Source organism: Sabethes cyaneus, chromosome 3 (assembly GCF_943734655.1).
Source record: "Sabethes cyaneus chromosome 3, idSabCyanKW18_F2, whole genome shotgun sequence".
Lineage (NCBI taxonomy): Eukaryota > Metazoa > Arthropoda > Insecta > Diptera > Culicidae > Sabethes > Sabethes cyaneus.
In genome coordinates, this window is record NC_071355.1 from 197105903 (window position 1) to 197124848 (window position 18946).

An 18946-nucleotide genomic window follows, 5' to 3' on the forward strand; every position below is an offset into this window, starting at 1 on the left:
ACGATCGGACGCAAGCACGGGCATCTTCAACGACGACGACAACGACGCGGCGACATAAAAACTAACAAAATTTGAGAAAGCGCACACGACTAGAACCACGCTAGACACCATTAGATAATGATACAAGGAAAGTATCGTTTTACTTAACGGCACCGTGTGACCTCTCCGCTTTCCGCCATTTGCCAGCATGGACAGTTTGGAACCACCTACTGACCAGCGCATCAAAGCAGTAATAACAATAATCATTATAATATATTTTACCCGCATCTGCTAGCTACTCTTGAGCAAAACCAGGTAAACTCACAAAGCGGAAAGCTCAAAGCCGATCCACGAAGCGGAAAACGGTTCGATTAACTTTACACGCAAGATTCATACCGTATAACACCGATCCAATGCCGGATGGCACTAAATAAGTGTTACGATAAAATTGGTATCATCATTTTCAATTCATGTGCTGATGCCTGCTCTGGTAGCCAGTATGATACCGACCTGTTGTCATACTTTCGAACACCTCCTACTGGGAAGGCACCTACCCCGCGCGTCGGTTTTATCGTTTTATGTCTGTGACTGTGAAAAAATATAGATAATATCCTTAGAGTATGGGTCTTTTGGGTCAATTAGCTATTTAGAGAGTGTAGATAGTACTGCGAGTATTAGAATCAAAAATCACATTTATGCTTATAGCTAAACTAATAGTAGTAAATTGTCAAGGAAGATCCCAAATTTACGCACAATATTGCTCCCATTCATTAATCAAACTGATAACGCAAATAACGTAAAATGCATCCCTATTTACTGCTGGGGGCGACTTTTGCTGTATCGATAATTCCTCCCCACTGTACTCGGTACTGGGCTATTCGTCGCCAATTCGTTGGGCGTTTCGACACACGCAAGTCGGCTTCAGCCTGGTCGATCCATCTAGATCCTTGAGCCCCACTATTCATGGTGTTGGTGGGGTACTTGAAGAGAACGGATTTCACTGCACAGTCGTCCGGTAACTTTGCGACGTGGTCGACTCACCACAGTCTGCCAACTTTCGCCAGGTGAACGATGGGGATCTCTTCAAGCAATGCCTGCAGCTTGTGGTTCATACGCCTTCGGCTCTCTCCACTTTCCGTTTGTACTCCACCAAATGTGATCCGTAATACCACAGAGAACAGACATCCATTCAGGAACAAATTTTTCGGTAATTCTTGGATAAAATATTAAATTAAAATCGCCTAATATGCTAGCGTCACCACCACTATAGTTTCCCAACTAAATGATTCTTTTGATTTGCACACTGACAACCTTTGGCTCCTCTGGCGCTAGTATATATGGACAATAAGCGTTACGCTAGCGCCAGAAGATAGCTGTTGTGAGTTTAGTGTAGAATTTTCTGCGCCTTCAGCGACATCATCACTATAGTTTCCCAACTAATTTGACATAAGTTTTATCCAAGTGAGGACCTTTCGCTTGGATGTCTGTTCTCTGTGGTAATACCTTTCGTTTGAACACGGCAAATGCTCGTATCCAAAGGAACAAGTTTTATTGTATTCTTGTGATGGTATTTATGACATATTTTAGTCACAAAAATTACCGTAACAAAACCCCTCAATGTTACCTGGTATAGGTATCTTTCGTAAGCAAAATTCAAGTCCGTTGAGAACTACCTATCTAATTAGCGTTTCGTACATCGTCAGCTTTGTATGGCGGAGTATGCTCCTTAATCAAAGCGTGTTGCTGAGAGAAAAGTAGCTCGACTTCCAGCTTGAATGCATCGTTGAATTGTTAGTAAACGGCTGGGTTATACGATGTCTTGCGCACTGGGCATAAAATAGACCCTGCAGTGGTCTTTAGATTTTTATCCAGCAACTCCTATCCATACCTCCTCGTGGTACCAGCCGGTGAAGGCCCTAACCCAGCGAGGTTATGGTGCCGATCAAAGTCGCATTCGACTTTGTACGACGGGATTAAGACGGGAGCGGGAACTCTTATCCCTACCTCCACACGGTGCCGGCTGGGACGCAACTGGGCCTGGGCGGGAGTGCCGTGGGCACTACGAGATCGGTTCCAGGAAGATCCTAATTATGGTATACTGGACGGACGGGAAAAACGATTTTTCCGGACGGACGGGAAAAACGATTGGATTTGACGCTATAGGGCTGACGGCTGTACTATTCTACTACCTTATGTAAGAAAGGGTGGTACCTTCTCGAAACGGTGAGTAGGCTAATAGTACAGCTGCCTTCCGTCCCTGGCCTCTAGGTACGTTCAAAGCTCATCACTCACGTCAAAGTGCGGTGGTGTAGGCTCAGATGATACATTCCTGATTAACGCCGATCGGATGCTGACATCCCTACCCCCATGAAGGGTAGAGGAAGTGTCCCTAGCCATGGCCTTCCTGCTTGCATAGATCACCATGGGATCGTTAAGGCGACTACACAATACGAGCGGAGCGTAAACCGCCTAGGCCGAAGCCGAGCGAGCTGAGGCAGGTCCATAAGGTCGACGCCTTAGTAGTAAAGCTGACAGGTAAACTGTCGTACACAGACCTACTTCGCAAGGTTAGGGCGGACCCCAAGCTGCAGGAGCTTGGGGCCAACGTGGTGAAGACCCGCCGAACCCAGGCCGGGGATAAGAGCTTCGAGCTCAAAAAGGACCCAACGAACCAGAGCTCAAACTGCAGGGAACTGGTTGAGCAGTCCCTGGGCGAAGCGTGCCAGGTCAAGGCACTGTCGCAGCGTATTCTTGTCGAGTGTAAAAACCTCGACGAGAGTACGACGGCAGTTGACCTGAAGGATGCTCTGCGAGATCAGCTTAATCTTGCTGTGGCACCCGCAGACATCCGGTTGCGGTTGCGGAAGGCATACGGCGATATGCAAACCGCAACCAAAAACGTACCAGAGACCTTCGCCAACAAAATGTTGGCCTCTGGCAAAATTAAGGTAGGCTGGTCAGTCTGTACACTTGCGTCCAAACAGCGTATTGAACACTGTTTCAGGTGTATGGGCTTCGGCCACCGGGCGGGCAAGTGTAAGGCCCCCGATCGGTCCAAGCTATGCAGGCGGTGCGATGAAGATAGGCACTTTGCCAAGGGCTGTAGTAAACCCCCCAAGTGCTTGCTCTGCACAGCCGAAGCGGGAAATAAGCACGCCACATATGGCCCACTGTGTACAGCTTATAGGAGGCCTTTGCAATGATAATGGTGCAGGTTATACAGTTTAACCTGAACGACTGTGATACGGCACAGCAGTTGCTTTGGCAAACGGCAGCCAAAACGGGTGTGCGATATTGCCATTATCGTGGATCCCACCGGGTCTCTCGGGGCGGCGCTTACTGGGTAAGGTCGATAAGGGTCGGATCGCAGCGATAGCTGTCATGGGTAGATACCCCATCCAGGAGGTGGTTTCGTCCGACCAAGAAGGGCTCATGATTGCTGTGGTCGATGGCGTCTGCGTCTGTAGCTGCTACGCTCCACCTAGGTGGTCGCCCGAACAGTTTAACCGGATGCTAGACGTGCTTACCGACGAGCTCACGGGCCGCAAGCCGGTTGTCGTTGGAGGAGACTTCAATGCTTGGACTGTCGAATGGGGTTGCAGGTGCACTACGCGAGAAATCCTGTTTTAAGGAAAGGAGCTATGCCGCGATGCGGACTCGAACCCCTGGGGTGATGCATACCAAGTGGTGATTAAAAAGATGACGGGTGCATCCGCTCCGCAGGAAACCTGCCCCCAAAATCTGAAAGTCATCGTGGAAGGGCTCTTCCCGCAACACGATCCAGTTTGATGGCCTCCGACGCCGTACGGTCAATCGAATGATGTCCTCATTCCGGTCACGAATGAGGAACTCATCGTAGTTGCCAGGGGTTTAAAAACGAAGAAAGCACCCAGTCCTGACGGGATTCGGAACGAGGCACTCAAAGCGGCGATCCAAGCATATCCCGATATGTTTATAGAGACGCTCCAGAACTGCCTAGAGATATGCGAATTTCCAGACAAATGGAAAGTCCAAAGATTAGTACTGCTGCCGAAGTCGGGGAAATCCCTCGTCGCACAGGCCAATTTGCCTATTGGACACGTTAGGCAAATTGCTAGAGCGGGTGATCCTAAACAGTGTGAAGTACCTGGGTGTTATGACTAACAACAGCCTGAACTTCACCAGCCATGTGGATTATGCTTGTGATAAAGCGTCAACAGCGGTTATGCACTGTTTTTTGTCACACCGTGTTATTGTTTTCTTAACGCTGTTTGTGAACTTTAAAGCGACGTACGATTCAGTTAAACCAAATGAGCTGTGGCAGATAATGCTAGAACATGGTTTTCCGACGAAACTAGTTACACTGTTTGGTGCGACGCTGGACGGATCCAAATCACGCATTAAAATAGCGGGTGAGATCTCAGTTGCTTTCGTGACGTTGGATGGACTGAAGCAAGGGGATGCACTCTCTAACCTGCCATTCAACATTGCCTTGGAAAGTGCATTACGAATACGAAGGGCAAGCGTGGAATGGAACTATCATCACGAAATCTCACATGCTTCTTGGTTTTGCGGAAGCCGTCGATATCATCGGAATCAGCTATAAGGCAGTGGACGAGGCCTTCGGGCCTTTTAAAAGGGAAGCGGCGAGACTGGGACTTACCATTAACACCGCCAAAACGAAGTACATGGTTGCTGGTAGAGAACGTGGGAGCCCAAGTGGTGTTGGTGCCGCGGTGAAGTTAGATGGGGAACGATATGAAGTAGTAGAGGAATTTATATACCTTGGTACAATCCAGACATGTGACAACGATTTAAACCGCGAAGTGAAACGACGAGTTGCAGTCGCGAATCGGGCTTTCTAGGGATTACGTAGCCAGCTGAAGTCCAGTAGTTTGCAAATTCGCACAAAACTGGCGCTCTACAGAACACTAATCCTCCCGGTGGCGCTTTACGGACACGAATCATGGACGCTAAAGGAAGCTGATCGGCGAGTGCTTGGGGTTTTTGAGCGTAAAATTCTGCGATCTATACTTGGTGGCAAAATGGAATATGGAGTGTGCCGCAGACGCATGAATCACGAGATGTACCAAGTATACAAATATGCTGATATAGTGAAGGTAGTGCAATGTGGCAGGCTGCGGAGGGCTGGACACGTGGCCAGAATGCCAGATGAAAGAGTAGCCAAAACTATTTTCAACAGAGAACCAGGAAGAGGCCGTAGACTCCAAGGCAGACCCCGCACCCGATGGGTGTGTGTTGTCGAAGACGATACACGTTCAGCTGGTGTTCGTGGGGATTGCAGAACGGCAGCCCAGGACCGACGGTACTGGAGGATCATAATTCGTTCGGCGCAGGATCGGTAACGAACCGTTGCCACTAAAGTAAAGTAAAGTAAGTATTATCAGTGAAGTCATCAGTGAAGACACTTGCGGTCGAATAATCTGAACCTCCGTACAAAGTGCACATACATTGTACAAACCGCTAATTAGACCAGTTGTCCTCTACGTATATGAAACGTGGACGCTGGCAGAAGAGAACTCGCAGCGAGCACTCAGAAATTTCGAACGGCGGATGCAAAGAATCATCTTGGACTAGGGTGGCGTGCCCAGAGAACGGTGCATGAAAGCGAAGAATGGACCACGAAATCGTGCGTCTGTACGTGGTTAAAGCTGGACGGATACGTTGGGCACTACATGTTGCTATAATACCGGACAACTATCCTGCAAAAATGGTTTTCGCATCGACTCCAGAAGGAACAAGACGAAGAGGGACACAGCGAGCGAGGTGGCAAAACCAGGTGGAGCGAGATCTGGCGATCACTGGATGCCCGCGGACTGGAGATCAGTGGGCATGAACCGAAATAGATAGAGGAATTACGTTATGCAGGCCTTGTCATAAGACGTAAGGCCAACGTAGTAAGTAAGTGATATTCGGCCTAGTGACCTTCGACCGAATAATCTGTAATAACTTTCGAAAATGTGGCTCATTATAGGCGAAAATTTTCTAGGGAATGGTAGGTTCTAGGAAATGGCTTTCTGTCATCAAATTATTTTAAGAGAAATTAAACATCATTTAAGCATTATATCTACGTGAAATACTTAATATACACTAAACAAGTAGAGACACTGGTATACAAGGTGAATTCTCTTACACAAAAAATACTGCCAAACTAGATACGAATTTTTGATAATCCTACAAAATGAGCATTCATTAACTTTTCGTCGGTAAACCCAATTTAAGAAGCCGCTTTTGTACCCAAAACAGAGGCTCTGGTCAGAATTGGATTCATTGCATTCTTCTTGCCAATCTGAATACAGAGAATGTATTTTCATGCACAGAATTTTTGTTTCAAACAAAAAAAAATGCTTTTGAAATTTATATAACCAATGACGACTTATATAACATACAACCACTCATTTCTCCTTAAGCCAAACTACGCAGTTTTTCATTACTAGGTACTAGAAAAAATGCCAAATGCCGGAAGTTAAATTTCACGATTCACGGCATACATGGCCCTTTATGTATATCTCATGTTAAAGTTATTTAATTTTGTTAACATTTATCGTCAGCCCAGAAAAAAAATTGTAAAATTGCATATAGGTAAATTATGTATATAACTATTAAAAAAATATGAGACGTCATTCATTCTGTAAATTTCAAAAGTAGTTTTTTGTTTTTTGTTTTTTGTTTTTTGTTCATGAAAATATATCCTACCTGTGTTCAGATTGGCAAGAAGAATACAGCGAATTTATTTAAAAAAACCCGAATTAATCCACCTAGCGGTGGGACCTAGGCTTTCTACTGTAACAATAATTATTTTTTATTTTCTTAGGAACATCTATAATTAAGATGACTATATTTTTAAACATCAGTTCCTTAGTCCTCAAAATCCTTAGTATACAGTAACATAGTAACATTCACAAGAACGAATTATTGCACGCATAATTATATTTTCTTTCCTAGGGTGTGAAATATTTGTCAAAGCGTCATTTAATTTACTTTATCAACATCTTCTTTTTTATATCTAAATGATTTAAACCTATATGTAAACACAAAAGATCTGTAGATGGCCTTAACTTTTGGCGCTTTAGAGCCACATAAGACGTTTGTTTTGAATTGACAATGAGTAATTCTCGCTGAAACAGGGCCACTACTGACACGAGGTCTTCAAATATTGAAACTTTTGCGCTTAATTGGTTGAAAATGGTTGAAAAATAAAACTTACACTTTTGACACCGCGAAATAGTGGACCCTCGTTCCCCAAGGGGCCTACAGTTTCAAAAATAGTTGAATTTTCAGCAAACCTTGAGATCTATACCATGTGATCTTATATATAAAAATGGAAGTGGAAAAGTTCGACCGCGCATCACTTGAGAACGGAGCGCCCGATTTGAGCCGTCTTTTCTTTATTGTGTTCGTTTCCACCACCGCTATGTTTTTACGGCGAGAAAAGTTGAAAAATTTACTCGGAAGATAGGAAAACTCGAAAAATTAGTTTTCCATATAAAACCCGCAACGCATTGTATGCGCCATGTCGTTGGCTGCTATGATCATCGTACGATTTTTTGCAGCACCGTTGTCGTCTTCAAGCAAACACGTGGTTACCTTTACTGGAATCGCCACATCTAACAATGCTATTAAACATTTTGGGGGTTTACAATTTCAGAAAATAACCAATCAATAGGTCCAACTTAATAATCAACCTAAACTCAAGCCTAAAGCGTCAGCAATAAAATTCGTTAATTTCATTCATTCGTTCATTCATTTATCAAATTTATGAAACAAACACGAATCATTTTTATTCCTTTTTACATCGGATGCGTAGCTAGAAGATCCAGTGCAGGTTAACAAAAGGTTTAAGCACTAAATTCACTAAATTGCCACTTCCCAATCGTCAAATGAAGAATACATTTTACATATGTTAACGGATTACGAGCATATTCGGTTTAACTGAATATCAAGCTAATAAATCAACAGTAAGAGCATATGATTTAGAATTTTTAAAAAAATTGTGAACGAAGCAACTATTATACATCGTATTTAAGGGATCAGTCCCGGCGTAGTGGTTAGCATTCACGCCTTTCACGCCGAGGACCCAGGTTTAAATCCCAACTCCGCAGAAGTCACAAATGACCCAAGCTGGTTAAAGTGACTATAATCAAAACAAAAAACAAAGGAACAATACAGCGATCAATTGATTTTGTGGTTTATTATTCCACATTATTTAGTTTGTTTTGAGAATTGAGAATAACAGTTATCGAGATTCAGCAATGCAATTCCTTTGGGAAATTGTTATCAATAGATTTATGAATAAAAAAAATAAAAATCTGATGACTGTTGATATTGAATACATATCAGAATATAAAATTGGCCCTTAAATTTTCGAGCAATTCCAAAGTTGCAGCAGACGATATTAGCCGTCGTACCAAATTTTACAACAAATATATTAACATCCAGTATTACTATTTTTAACCAGCAGAGTTTATAAAACAAGACTCAATGCAACTACCACAAACACGACTGTTGATATTGCGGGGATTGGCAAACCAACTTTTACACCGATATGCATTTCTTACTAATGACTTAATACAGTTGTTAAATTTAGACATTCTCTGAAATCCCAGCGTTTAATAAACCAAACGCAGAACTCCTTAGACAACGGCAAAACTTGACTTATACCTAGAAAATATCCCTTTTTCTAAAACGCAGCAGGAGTTCATCTGAAGTTTACATATCGTATATTTAGCCCAAATTGTGGCAGTACGAAGTTTGCCGGGTCTTCTAGTATTTCATAAATTTGCCATGAAACGACTAACAAATGAGGTTGGGAAACAATATCGTTTTTCAGCGCATGCCTTTTTCGATAGACATGCGCAAAATTGGTTTGAAACTGTTTCCGAAATTCAATCAAAAAGTAAATTCAAAAGCTCATTTCCCCATGCACCCTAACACTTGTAAATGTGCGACATCTTTCGGAATCGGTGCTAACTTACACGAAAGAAGAATAACGTTCACCAACGACTCTGGAAGAAGGTATTTGCATTTTCGGGTTTTTGTGATCGATCAGAATTCATTTATTTACGGTATCGTTATTATCATCTTCTGCAATCAAATTGAGAGGCAGAAAACTCAATTTTAACGATTTTAACACCTAATATATATGAAGAAATTGAACGTCACAACCGATTATTGTTGGTGAATGGTTCGAGTACACACTAGCGTTACGTTCATTACGAAGCAAAGATCCACTCTGCTCCGCTGATTGGCTGATTCGCACGGATGACAAGACAACAGGAACAACCAGATTATTGATGTTTATATCGCGAGTCGGTGCAATCGTTTCTATATAAAGTGTGAAAGATTGTAAATAACTTTAGAACTACAAGTTAAGCACACATATTTGGTAGAGGAATAGATAAGCTTAATTAACTATACCTTAGAAATATAAAAAAAATAGTCAAAATGGACTTGTCGAGAGTCCCCAATGAACGTAAATTGTATTTGTGCAAATGGTATTTCAAAGGTAAGGTATTAATAATCCAACACAAAATAGAAAATTTACAGCATTTCTATCTTCCAGTCGGATTTGCACTGCTTCCTTTCGTGTGGGCCATCAATACCTGTTGGTTTTTCAGTGAAGCTTTCCGGAAGCCAGCCTATGATGAGCAAAAGGAAATCAAGAAATGTAAGTTAAGGAGCTAAACTGCATCATATACGAGGCTCTCGTTAATTGGATCATCATTGTGAATAATGAAATAGACTTGATCAATGTCTACTATACTTTTAAGTAATGTCTATTGTAAAACCTTGAATGTTGATTTGGAAAATGAACAAAATTTCATTTTCCAATGACAAAAAAACCACAAAATATATGAGTCGTAAAGCCAGCCTCTTATATGTGCCCTGTTTCATTAATTGCTATTTAATAAGCTAATAGGCTATTCAACTAATGATAATTACAGCTTTTTATTATTCACGTATTTGTTACATATATTAACCGCAATAAAAATAATTACTTTTGTTTCAGATGTTATACTGTCGGCAATAGGATCGTTCATCTGGCTGGTCGTAATTGCAACCTGGGTAGCTACGTTTCAGCTGAAACGTACAGACTGGGGCGACTTTGCAGACAGTATTAGCTTTATCATTCCGTTAGGACGAGCTTAAATAAGAACAAATTATGCTAACTTTTGTAATATTTAAATGATAAATTATACCTATGCTTTATCGAAAACAACAATTTCATTGTACCTAGCGCATGAACACCTGCAAAAAGTACTGCCCATAAATGAAAAATTGGCTAATATGCCATTTTTTCCAAAATTGAGATCATAATATCACATGATAGCATACACTCCAACCAATGTTCCTACGGAAGCCGATTGTAAAAAAATGTATTTTTGGAGGCACAGGACGTGAAACAATTTTGGCTAATATCCAAAATAAATGAGAAGTTGGCTAATATCCATAATGATTTCAAACCGCATGCGCAGCAACCGATGTGTTCTTATTTCGCATTTTTCCATCACACATTAAAACTGATCATGTGGTGTGGTGGTTTCATACGTATGGTTAGCAATCTCAAGGTTTTTGGATCGAATCTTGTTATTTTTTCACATTTTATCTTTTTTTTACAATCAAGACAGCAGGCAGCTTCCATTAATGACGGCACGGAGTAGCTGCTTCTTCCTTCTGGCTTCAAGCGCTTGAAGCACACGCTTCGTTGGCAACTTGCCCGGGGTGCACGGATTACTTGTTTCGTCGTCCATTTCGTCTTCACCTGTGCTTCTTTATTGTTTTAGGTAGTTTCAAGCCATTTTGTAGACTCACTAACACGAGATAATTCACAACGTATGGACGTTAGCCAAATTTGCTCCCGAATTGTAAACTCTACTTGTGTTTATAAATGAAAAACTGGCTACTGCGTTAAAAACGTCCGGCGGAGGGAATTTGGCCACATCTATCGCTGTTGGAACTCAACGGTGTGGCTTCGGTGTGTATGAGGGGTAATATGCACATTAAACAGGTTGCCATTACCGCGTAAAACATCTTTTACAGACAAAAGTAATAAAATTGCATTTTTCTCATGTTCATGTCGGTGGCATATTAGCCAATTTGTCATTTATGGGCAGAGTAGGCGACTATCGATCGACCGTTTCCAAGTTCACTTGCCCCTGTCAATTATAATTATTTGCGAAATCCACCTGTTGCATTGTGTGATTCAACCAACCATTTCCGAATAGTCAGCCGGGTGGTGCATCGGAACGCAAAAGCCACCTCCGAGTAGTGGAATTCGTTGCCAAGGAATCCTACCCAGGCGCCAGCATTGTTTATACGGATGGCCTGATTTCAGTTTGCCAGCGGGAACGTAATCGATCGGTTCAGTTCAGTGAAAAAGTTGCATTTTGCATTGAAGCGAAATTGTGATTCTATGAGAACTTAATTACTGTAATTATGGAGCTCGAAAAGGATTCCCGAGGTAAAGCAATATCTATCGTACCCAGGAATGTCTTTGGACTGCGTACCGACATTTTTGGCAATGTGCATTTTACAACGAAACAGGAAATCATTTATCCCGTGGCCGGAGTGCTTGCAATTCATGATTTTACAACAAATAAGCAGAAATTTTTGAGGTTCCCATAATAACTGGATTTAAAATCATAAGGGTAACAACGAGCTTATTTTAGGTTTCCGGAAAACTATCATCCCGAACGAATTGTCATAAGTCCAGATAGGAAATATATCGCCGTTTCCGAGAAAAGTGCTGACAAGTAAGTGACACAACACGCCACAATAAATTGAAATAAGTCACAATGGTTTTAAGCAAATTAAAGATTGTTCCCAATTTTCCTAGAAGCATTTAACTTCTCGAATAATTATTAGTCATTCACATACAAGACAACTTCTAATGAAAGCAAAAACGAAAGATTTATTTTGAACCATTTTTTTGTGATGTCCTGGTTTTATACGAGAAAAAAACTTTTTGAACGCTCGTAACCGTTAGTTGGATCGAATTGATGGAGGCTCCTTGTTGTTTTAGTCTATTTTCAGAATAGAGTAAAGTGAAAAACTATTTGAATCTGCAAGGAGCTATCAATCTCTTCGAAATCAATAAATTTGCAGTACTGGGTTTAGCTCTGTTGAAAACACTACCTACTGCAATATCTCAACTGAAGGCTAAAAATATTGAATTCATAATCGTCCAGATATTTAAGTTTTAATTGAAAAACCTTCGTTAAGGCTGGTTAATGAGCTGACAATTAAAGTATATATTCTTTTGTTATCTAAATTAAAGCAAATCGTTGATCAACATTTACGAAATTTCCACTTTGAAAAAACGAAAGACGCTTCAGCTGCCACCGGACTGCCCGAACACGCAAATCGGCAACATATGCTTCACGCACGATTCGCGCGGAATTGCTGTTTTGTCGGTCGAACCAGACACATTCCTGTCGATCTTTTCGTTCGACAAAAATGAATCCCTGATCATAGGCCGCGCGTCGAACTCCAGCCAGCAAGGCCAGGCTAACTACCTGTCCTGCAATCCAAGCGATGCAACGATTGTTGCCGTTGGAGGCTACTACATGTTGAAGATCATGAACAAAACGGACAAAGGCTTTGGGCAGATTGGAACCATCAAAGGCGATCAATTGCTGGTGACGTCAATCGCATGGCTAACATCAGATGCACTCGCCGCTGGGACAGCGGAAACAGAACTGATCATTGTGGAGTCCGGAGAACTAAAGCTAAAGCTGCGGGCAGATGAGGTGGAAAGTATTGATCTTGCAACGGATGTGGAAGGAGATCTTTCACCACCTCCGGATGATGGCACTGGTCCCCAAAAAGACCGCAGCGATGTGCTGTGTCTAACGCAGTTTGATCAAGGCTTCCTTTATTCGATCCACAACGCAGTTCATGTTTTTGAGAAATCATCAGCATATACATTCACCAAGAAATCGATCATTAGAATACCGATCACCCTGTACGATAAGGAGTCGTACAAAATTCTGAACGTCGCTGTGAATGCTGAACAGGATACCATCATTGTAGCCACGCAGCATTCACAGATTTACATCGGGATGCTTTTTGTACCGGAAACCTTGAAAGTTAGCGAACTGGTATTCCGCCATTTAGGAGAACCATTACACGTTAGTGGAATCGTCGGGTTATCTGTCTGCTCCTGGAAACCGATCATTATGACGGCTTGTAAGTCCAAAAATTCAAATACTTTAGCCAAATGATATTAATTGGAGTTCCTCTTTATATTTTACAGCAAAAGATCTTACGGTACGCCTTTGGAACTATCAAAGTATGAAAGTGGAGCTGGTGAAAAAGTACTTAATCGAAATTGGTGTAATAGCCCTTCACCCTTCAGGGTTTTTCGCAGCCGTCGGCTTTATTGATCTCCTTCGGTTGGTGCAAATTCAGTTGGATGATTTGAAAGTAACGAAAGTATTCAATTTTCCGAGCTGTACGCAGCTAAAATTTTCCAACCAAGGCCATCTGCTCGCGGCTGCTCATGGAAAGCTCATTAATTTGATTAGTATCTTCACGTTTGAAATCATACAAACACTTAAAGGTCACAATGGAAAGATTCTGAGCTTATCGTGGAGCTCGGATGATGCGATCCTCGCATCCGGAGGAGACGATGGGGCAATCTACAAGTGGAATGTAGTCACCGGAGAGCGAGTGGAAGAGATCGTTCAAAAAGGAATCCATTACCGATCACTAGCTCTAACCAGTGATGCCAATTCAGTTTATGCCATCACCAATACAGGTCTCATACGAGAAATGTGTAAATCAGACATTGTAGGTGTTTGAATAATCACGGTTAATTGGGTCTTAGAACTAACAAGTTACCTCTTTCAGAATCGGGAATTCAAAATCCCTGAGTTGACTCCACTTACCGATATTGCTATGTCACGATCGGATGTGATTATGTTCGTAGGAACGGAGAAGGGGCACCTCTACAATGTAGATGGCAGCGGAAACTGCACCAACTTTCGGTTCTTTAACACCAGTATCACAAAAACGTGCCTCACGTACAACGACAGTACGCTGATTACGGCAGCAGCCGATGGAACACTGATCATTTGGACTATCCTCAACTGCGAAGGCAAAACGGCCCCACATGCCCCGGAGCTTGGACTTTACTCGGATATTCTCATTGCGCGACAGGATCTGGTGGACAAGAACGACGCGATCGCAACGCTTGAGATGCGTATTCAGCAGCAAATCATGGAGTTTCAGTACAAAATGAAGCAAGGTGACGCCTTTCATTCGGAGCAAATGCGAGACATACACCGGGACTACTGTTCAGCTATTGAAGAGCTAAAGGTATATAGTTTTTTTCATATTTGAAGTTCAGTTGAAATGTTTCGAATCCCCTTTGACTTGTAGAAAAAGAACGAAGAAATGGAAATGGCACACGTAGAAGAATGTAACCTGATGACAGCCGGTATTGCCCAGGCCAAGGAAGAACACCAAAAAGAGATGATGGATTTTGAAGCTCAGTTCCACGAGAAAATCATAATGGAATACGAGAAACTAACGAATTTGAAGCAACGTATGGATCAAATGCGGGAGGACTATGAAATAAAACTGCGAAGATCAGCTGGTTGTCTGCAGGACACAATCGGTAAGCACTAACATATTAATTTTTGCTACTTCACTTCAAATAAAATTATGAATTCACAGAAACGTTAGAAGCAGAGCAGAAGAAACAACTGAACGATAAGCAAGAAATTATTAACGGATTGCTAAAGGAAATGGAACGTAGAAGGCTTGAGTTCGACGAGTACTGCAAGCAAGTGGACGTAGATAACGATCGCCACAACGTAGAACTTAAGTTAAACTACGAGAAAAAGTTGCTCGAAGAAGAAGAGAACTGCATGAAATGGAGAGGCGAGGCTGGCGTATTAAAAAAAAAGTTTTCGACTCTCAATCGAGAAGCGGAAAACTATCGTAAGGAAATTGAAACGTTGCAGTATCAACACGGAAGGTTCCAGCAAGCTATTAAGCAGCATCAACGGGATATCGAAGATCTGAAGGGGGAGCTCAGTGAACGGGACGCAGTAATTAGGGATCGGGAAAAGAAATTGCACGACATGAACAGAAAGAATGGTGAGCTGGAGAAGTATAAGCAAGTACAGACGCACAAAATCAATGAACTGAAAAATCAGATCGAGCCGAAAGAAAGAGAAATCAAGGAGAAAAAGGAAGTCATTAGTGAAATGGAGGAGAAATTGGAGGAACTGCAGCAGAGCAACAAACAGTCAGCGTTACAACTGCAGGAGCTGCGCGATAAATACTACGGAGCTGATTTGGAGCTGAAGAAGGAACGAAATCGTTTCCGCAGTGCCAAGAATCAGTATCAGCAAGTGTGCAGAGAAATCTACAACGTCGCAGGTTTAATTCAGAAACCAGATGAGTTAAAACGTGGAATCAAAGACCTTTGTCATCGCTACTCGGATGATAAGGAGCTGCAGAAATCGTTGGCACTAGACGAAGATGTCCAAAACGAGTTTCTCAGACAAAGAGAACATCTGGAGAAACTCACTAAAGGAGGCAAGCACAAGAGTCACGAGAAAAGAGACACGGGTGAGATTATGAAACTTATAAAAGAAAATATGGAGCTTCTAGCAGAATTGAATAAACTTCGCGAGCTATTGAACGAGAAACAACGAGCGTGCACTAGAATGGAGGCACTGCTTGGCTTATCCAGCAAAGCTATATCCCCGAGAGAAGCTAAGCTGAAACTGGAAAAAGCTGTGGCCGTATGTATTAATCGGCAAAGATGTTTTGAACTAAATTTATATTGAACTTTTTTTTCAGGATAAAGACGAATTGGAAAGCAGGCATAAAGAGCAAACCGACAAACTGCAGGATATCGTCAAAACGCTGTCTAACGAAAATCAAAATCTGCGATCTGAGATCGTTGCTCTGAATAAGAGAACTATTAATCGATAAACTGATTACTTTTTTGTTTTAAATATTGGTGAAAATAAACTAATGTATTAAATTATATTGCCTTCTAGTTTGACCTTGAGATATGTAACAAAACAGTTGACGTATGTGCTGCGAAGATAAAATTACCGTCATTCGGAGTCCAAAAATTTTCTTTCATTTTTTAACAACTTGACGTTCAATGTTTTTATAAGTTGTATATTTCGGCAATGTTAGCATATATTGTATATGTATAGCAAAATAACGTATTAAATCAGTAAAAGCAAACGCAGGTATAAGCTTAATTGTAGCACGGAAACAAGCAACAATGTTATAAACATAAAACAAGCGTCTAAAATGCATTATACGGAACATTCGGCACAGTAATAATAATAATAATGATAAAGGTACAAAAAGTCCTTACATAAACTGTATTCCCAGTTCAATGCAGCGCCGAGGCAGATGTCATTCTAGCGGCCGATATGAACTTTTGATTGGTCGGTGATTCGGTGCAGATTTGCACCTTAGCCCAGCATCTTTCCTCGCTGGACTTTCGGATGGCGTCTAGCACCGCCTGCACGTAAAGCCCATCCTCAAAGCTGGCCGCAGCCTGGACAGGCTCTTTAATCCACCCCGTCGATTCCTTGGTAGGATGAAAAGCGTCTCGCAAGGCACCGACCATTTTGCAAAGCCCCTTCACGTACGGTCGAGGCAATGTAGTTTCCGAAGTAGAAAATTGTAAATCCTGTACGTCCACGTAGAGCATTTCTTCTTTAATAGTTCCGGGTTCGCCTCCGGCTCGATGACCCACAAGATCACCTCCTCGGACAGTGAGATGACCTTCTCCTCCGTAAACTGCCACTTCCTGATGGAAGGCATTATTTGAAATGTGACAATTGATGTTAACCGTCACCAATGTGCTATTTTCCAGCTCCATCTGGAAAGTGCAAAAATCAGGCGCAGTAATCTGCCTAATACCGTTTATCTGTCCCATATGCTTAACATAGGTTCGAACAACTCCGTGCACCTTCACTGCCTTCCGCTCCGTAAGAAACTTTACCAAGTCGATTACATGGCTACCGACCAAATTTAAAACGCCTCCACCCATCGTTTCATCACACAACCAATCAAATTTATTATGAAACAAAGAACTCATTCTGACCTAAAAATATGGCAAAAAATTTCCTGCATTTATTAACATTTACCAAGAAAGCTAACAAACCTTAACATCAATCAACGACAACTCCTCCGGGGAACCTAGGTAGCCCTCCTGGATAGCTTTCTTCATGTGCCCTATGGCTGGCAAGAATCGCAACGAATGATTTACAATGGATATCAACGACGGATAATACTGGCAAGCGCGGACCATTTTCAGGGCGTCCGCCTGGAACAAACTCATCGGTTTATCACAGACAACATGCTTTCCGATTCCAAGTGCTTTGACTGAGATTTGAGAATGTAGGTAGGGTGGACAAGTGATGAACACCAGGTCGACATCCTTGCGCAGCAGGACATCGTCAATTTTGCCAGTGTAGAAGGGAATCTGCAGTTCCAAGGCAGCTTCTTCTGCCTCTTTCAGAGTTCGGCCCCAAATAGCAGCAATGCAGAATCCTTTATCTCGAAGAATCGGTACCAGTACTTTGGTGATTTCACCAGTACCAAACATTCCGATGCCCGGAAGCATGATTCCGACGGTCTGCAGCAAACTTTTGTACTGCCAAATGCACAAATTATTTTCTTAAACTTGCAGGTAGTATAACGGGAATACACTACAACATTTTTTCGCCTACGCTACGACCAAAACAAACATTGCAATGCATTAAAGAACTGTCAAAACGACCAAAACAAAAAAAAAATCGAAAAGGACAAGGCAAAAAGACTCCAACGAGAGATTAGGTCAACCTCAACATAAACCCGAGATAGAGAACCTGCTGTAACCAGAGCTGCCATAAATACCGTGGACCCCCCTTCGTTTGACCGTTTTTAATCTGAACACTTTTTAATTTGAACCCCGTTGGTTTGCACGACGTGCAAATTAAAAATGGTTCAAACGTCATTCTCAACATGACATCATTTGTTTATGCAGACAATGCACATAAACACGATTTGTTTGTACTGACCTAGCGTGTTTAATCGGTTACACATTTCGTTTTCCTAACGATTAAAGCGGGGTACGCTGCTGAAAAGTAATGGGTAAAAAGATAGGACAAGAAATGCTCAAGAAATTGATTTCTTTTACGATTTCTTAAGCAGTACGCACCTCATAAGAAATATTATTTCACGTCCAGATGACGTTGGTTTACACGCAAGTGAATTAAATCGTCACTTTTCCGTACGGAATAATATCCGGCGCAATTATTACCACAAGAAAAAATGACAGGTGGTTGCTTGCATTGGAGTTGTCAAAATTTCTTCGGTAAATAACAAGATTTTTTCTTGAGCTGTTTTCTTTTCAGCAGCGTACCCCGCTTAAGATAGAAATCTGATCGGAAAATGCAATATTCGCACTTGCAACTGCCAACTAAAACAAACCACCAAAACAATAACAAAGAGCAGGGCGGCCAGTTCACACAGGTTTCAGCATATTTCGGGTTACCAGTTGTTCAAATTAAAAAGTAACCCCGTTAGTTTGCATGAGAAATCGTTCAAACGAACGGGGGTCCACTGTACAGATACTTGTGCATGCATAAATTCGGGACCCCACCGTTTTCTCCGGAATATGTATTTCATAATTTCTCGATCTAATCTTTTAAATAACATTAATATAGATTCTGAAGTACTTTAAAATTCAGGAACATGAGTAGAGCCAGATATCACAGCAACTGAAATAATTGATGGGTCCCAAATTTATGCATGCACACATATCTGTATTTATGGCAGCTCTGGCTGTAACTAATGGAATAGAGCTTTCCATTTATATGTGTGTTGGTGCTTGAAAATGAGGCAAATAACAACAGTAAACAAAAGAGATACATTCTTTTGTCACCAAGCTGCAAAATGATTTTCGTCTTCCGTTGGCTTAAATACCAGCAAATTTTCA

General features: G+C 41.9%; 3 protein-coding genes across 3 annotated transcripts; 2 read left to right on the forward strand and 1 right to left on the reverse strand.

The window, feature by feature from the left end:
* The first annotated feature begins 9275 nt into the window (after positions 1 to 9275).
* LOC128743401 (gamma-secretase subunit pen-2) lies at positions 9276 to 10183 on the forward strand. Its single transcript, XM_053839965.1, has 3 exons — positions 9276 to 9484; positions 9542 to 9646; positions 9989 to 10183. The coding sequence occupies exons 1-3, from the start codon at positions 9424 to 9426 to the stop codon at positions 10126 to 10128; spliced, it is 306 nt and encodes a 101-aa protein (XP_053695940.1). The 5' UTR covers positions 9276 to 9423; the 3' UTR covers positions 10129 to 10183.
* Positions 10184 to 11415: 1232 nt separating this feature from the next.
* Positions 11416 to 15930, forward strand: LOC128740571 (cilia- and flagella-associated protein 57). The gene is made up of 8 exons (XM_053836121.1): positions 11416 to 11594; positions 11649 to 11732; positions 12257 to 13167; positions 13235 to 13770; positions 13831 to 14298; positions 14362 to 14599; positions 14659 to 15737; positions 15796 to 15930. Exons 1-8 carry the CDS (start codon positions 11416 to 11418, stop codon positions 15928 to 15930), a joined length of 3630 nt encoding a protein of 1209 aa, XP_053692096.1.
* A 207-nt stretch (positions 15931 to 16137) lies between these two features.
* Positions 16138 to 17670, reverse strand: LOC128742969 (glucose-fructose oxidoreductase domain-containing protein 1). Its single transcript, XM_053839466.1, has 2 exons — positions 17129 to 17670; positions 16138 to 17068 (listed from the first exon to the last, which is right to left on the reverse strand). Exons 1-2 carry the CDS (start codon positions 17588 to 17590, stop codon positions 16349 to 16351), a joined length of 1182 nt encoding a protein of 393 aa, XP_053695441.1. The 5' UTR covers positions 17591 to 17670; the 3' UTR covers positions 16138 to 16348.
* Positions 17671 to 18946: the final 1276 nt, after the last annotated feature.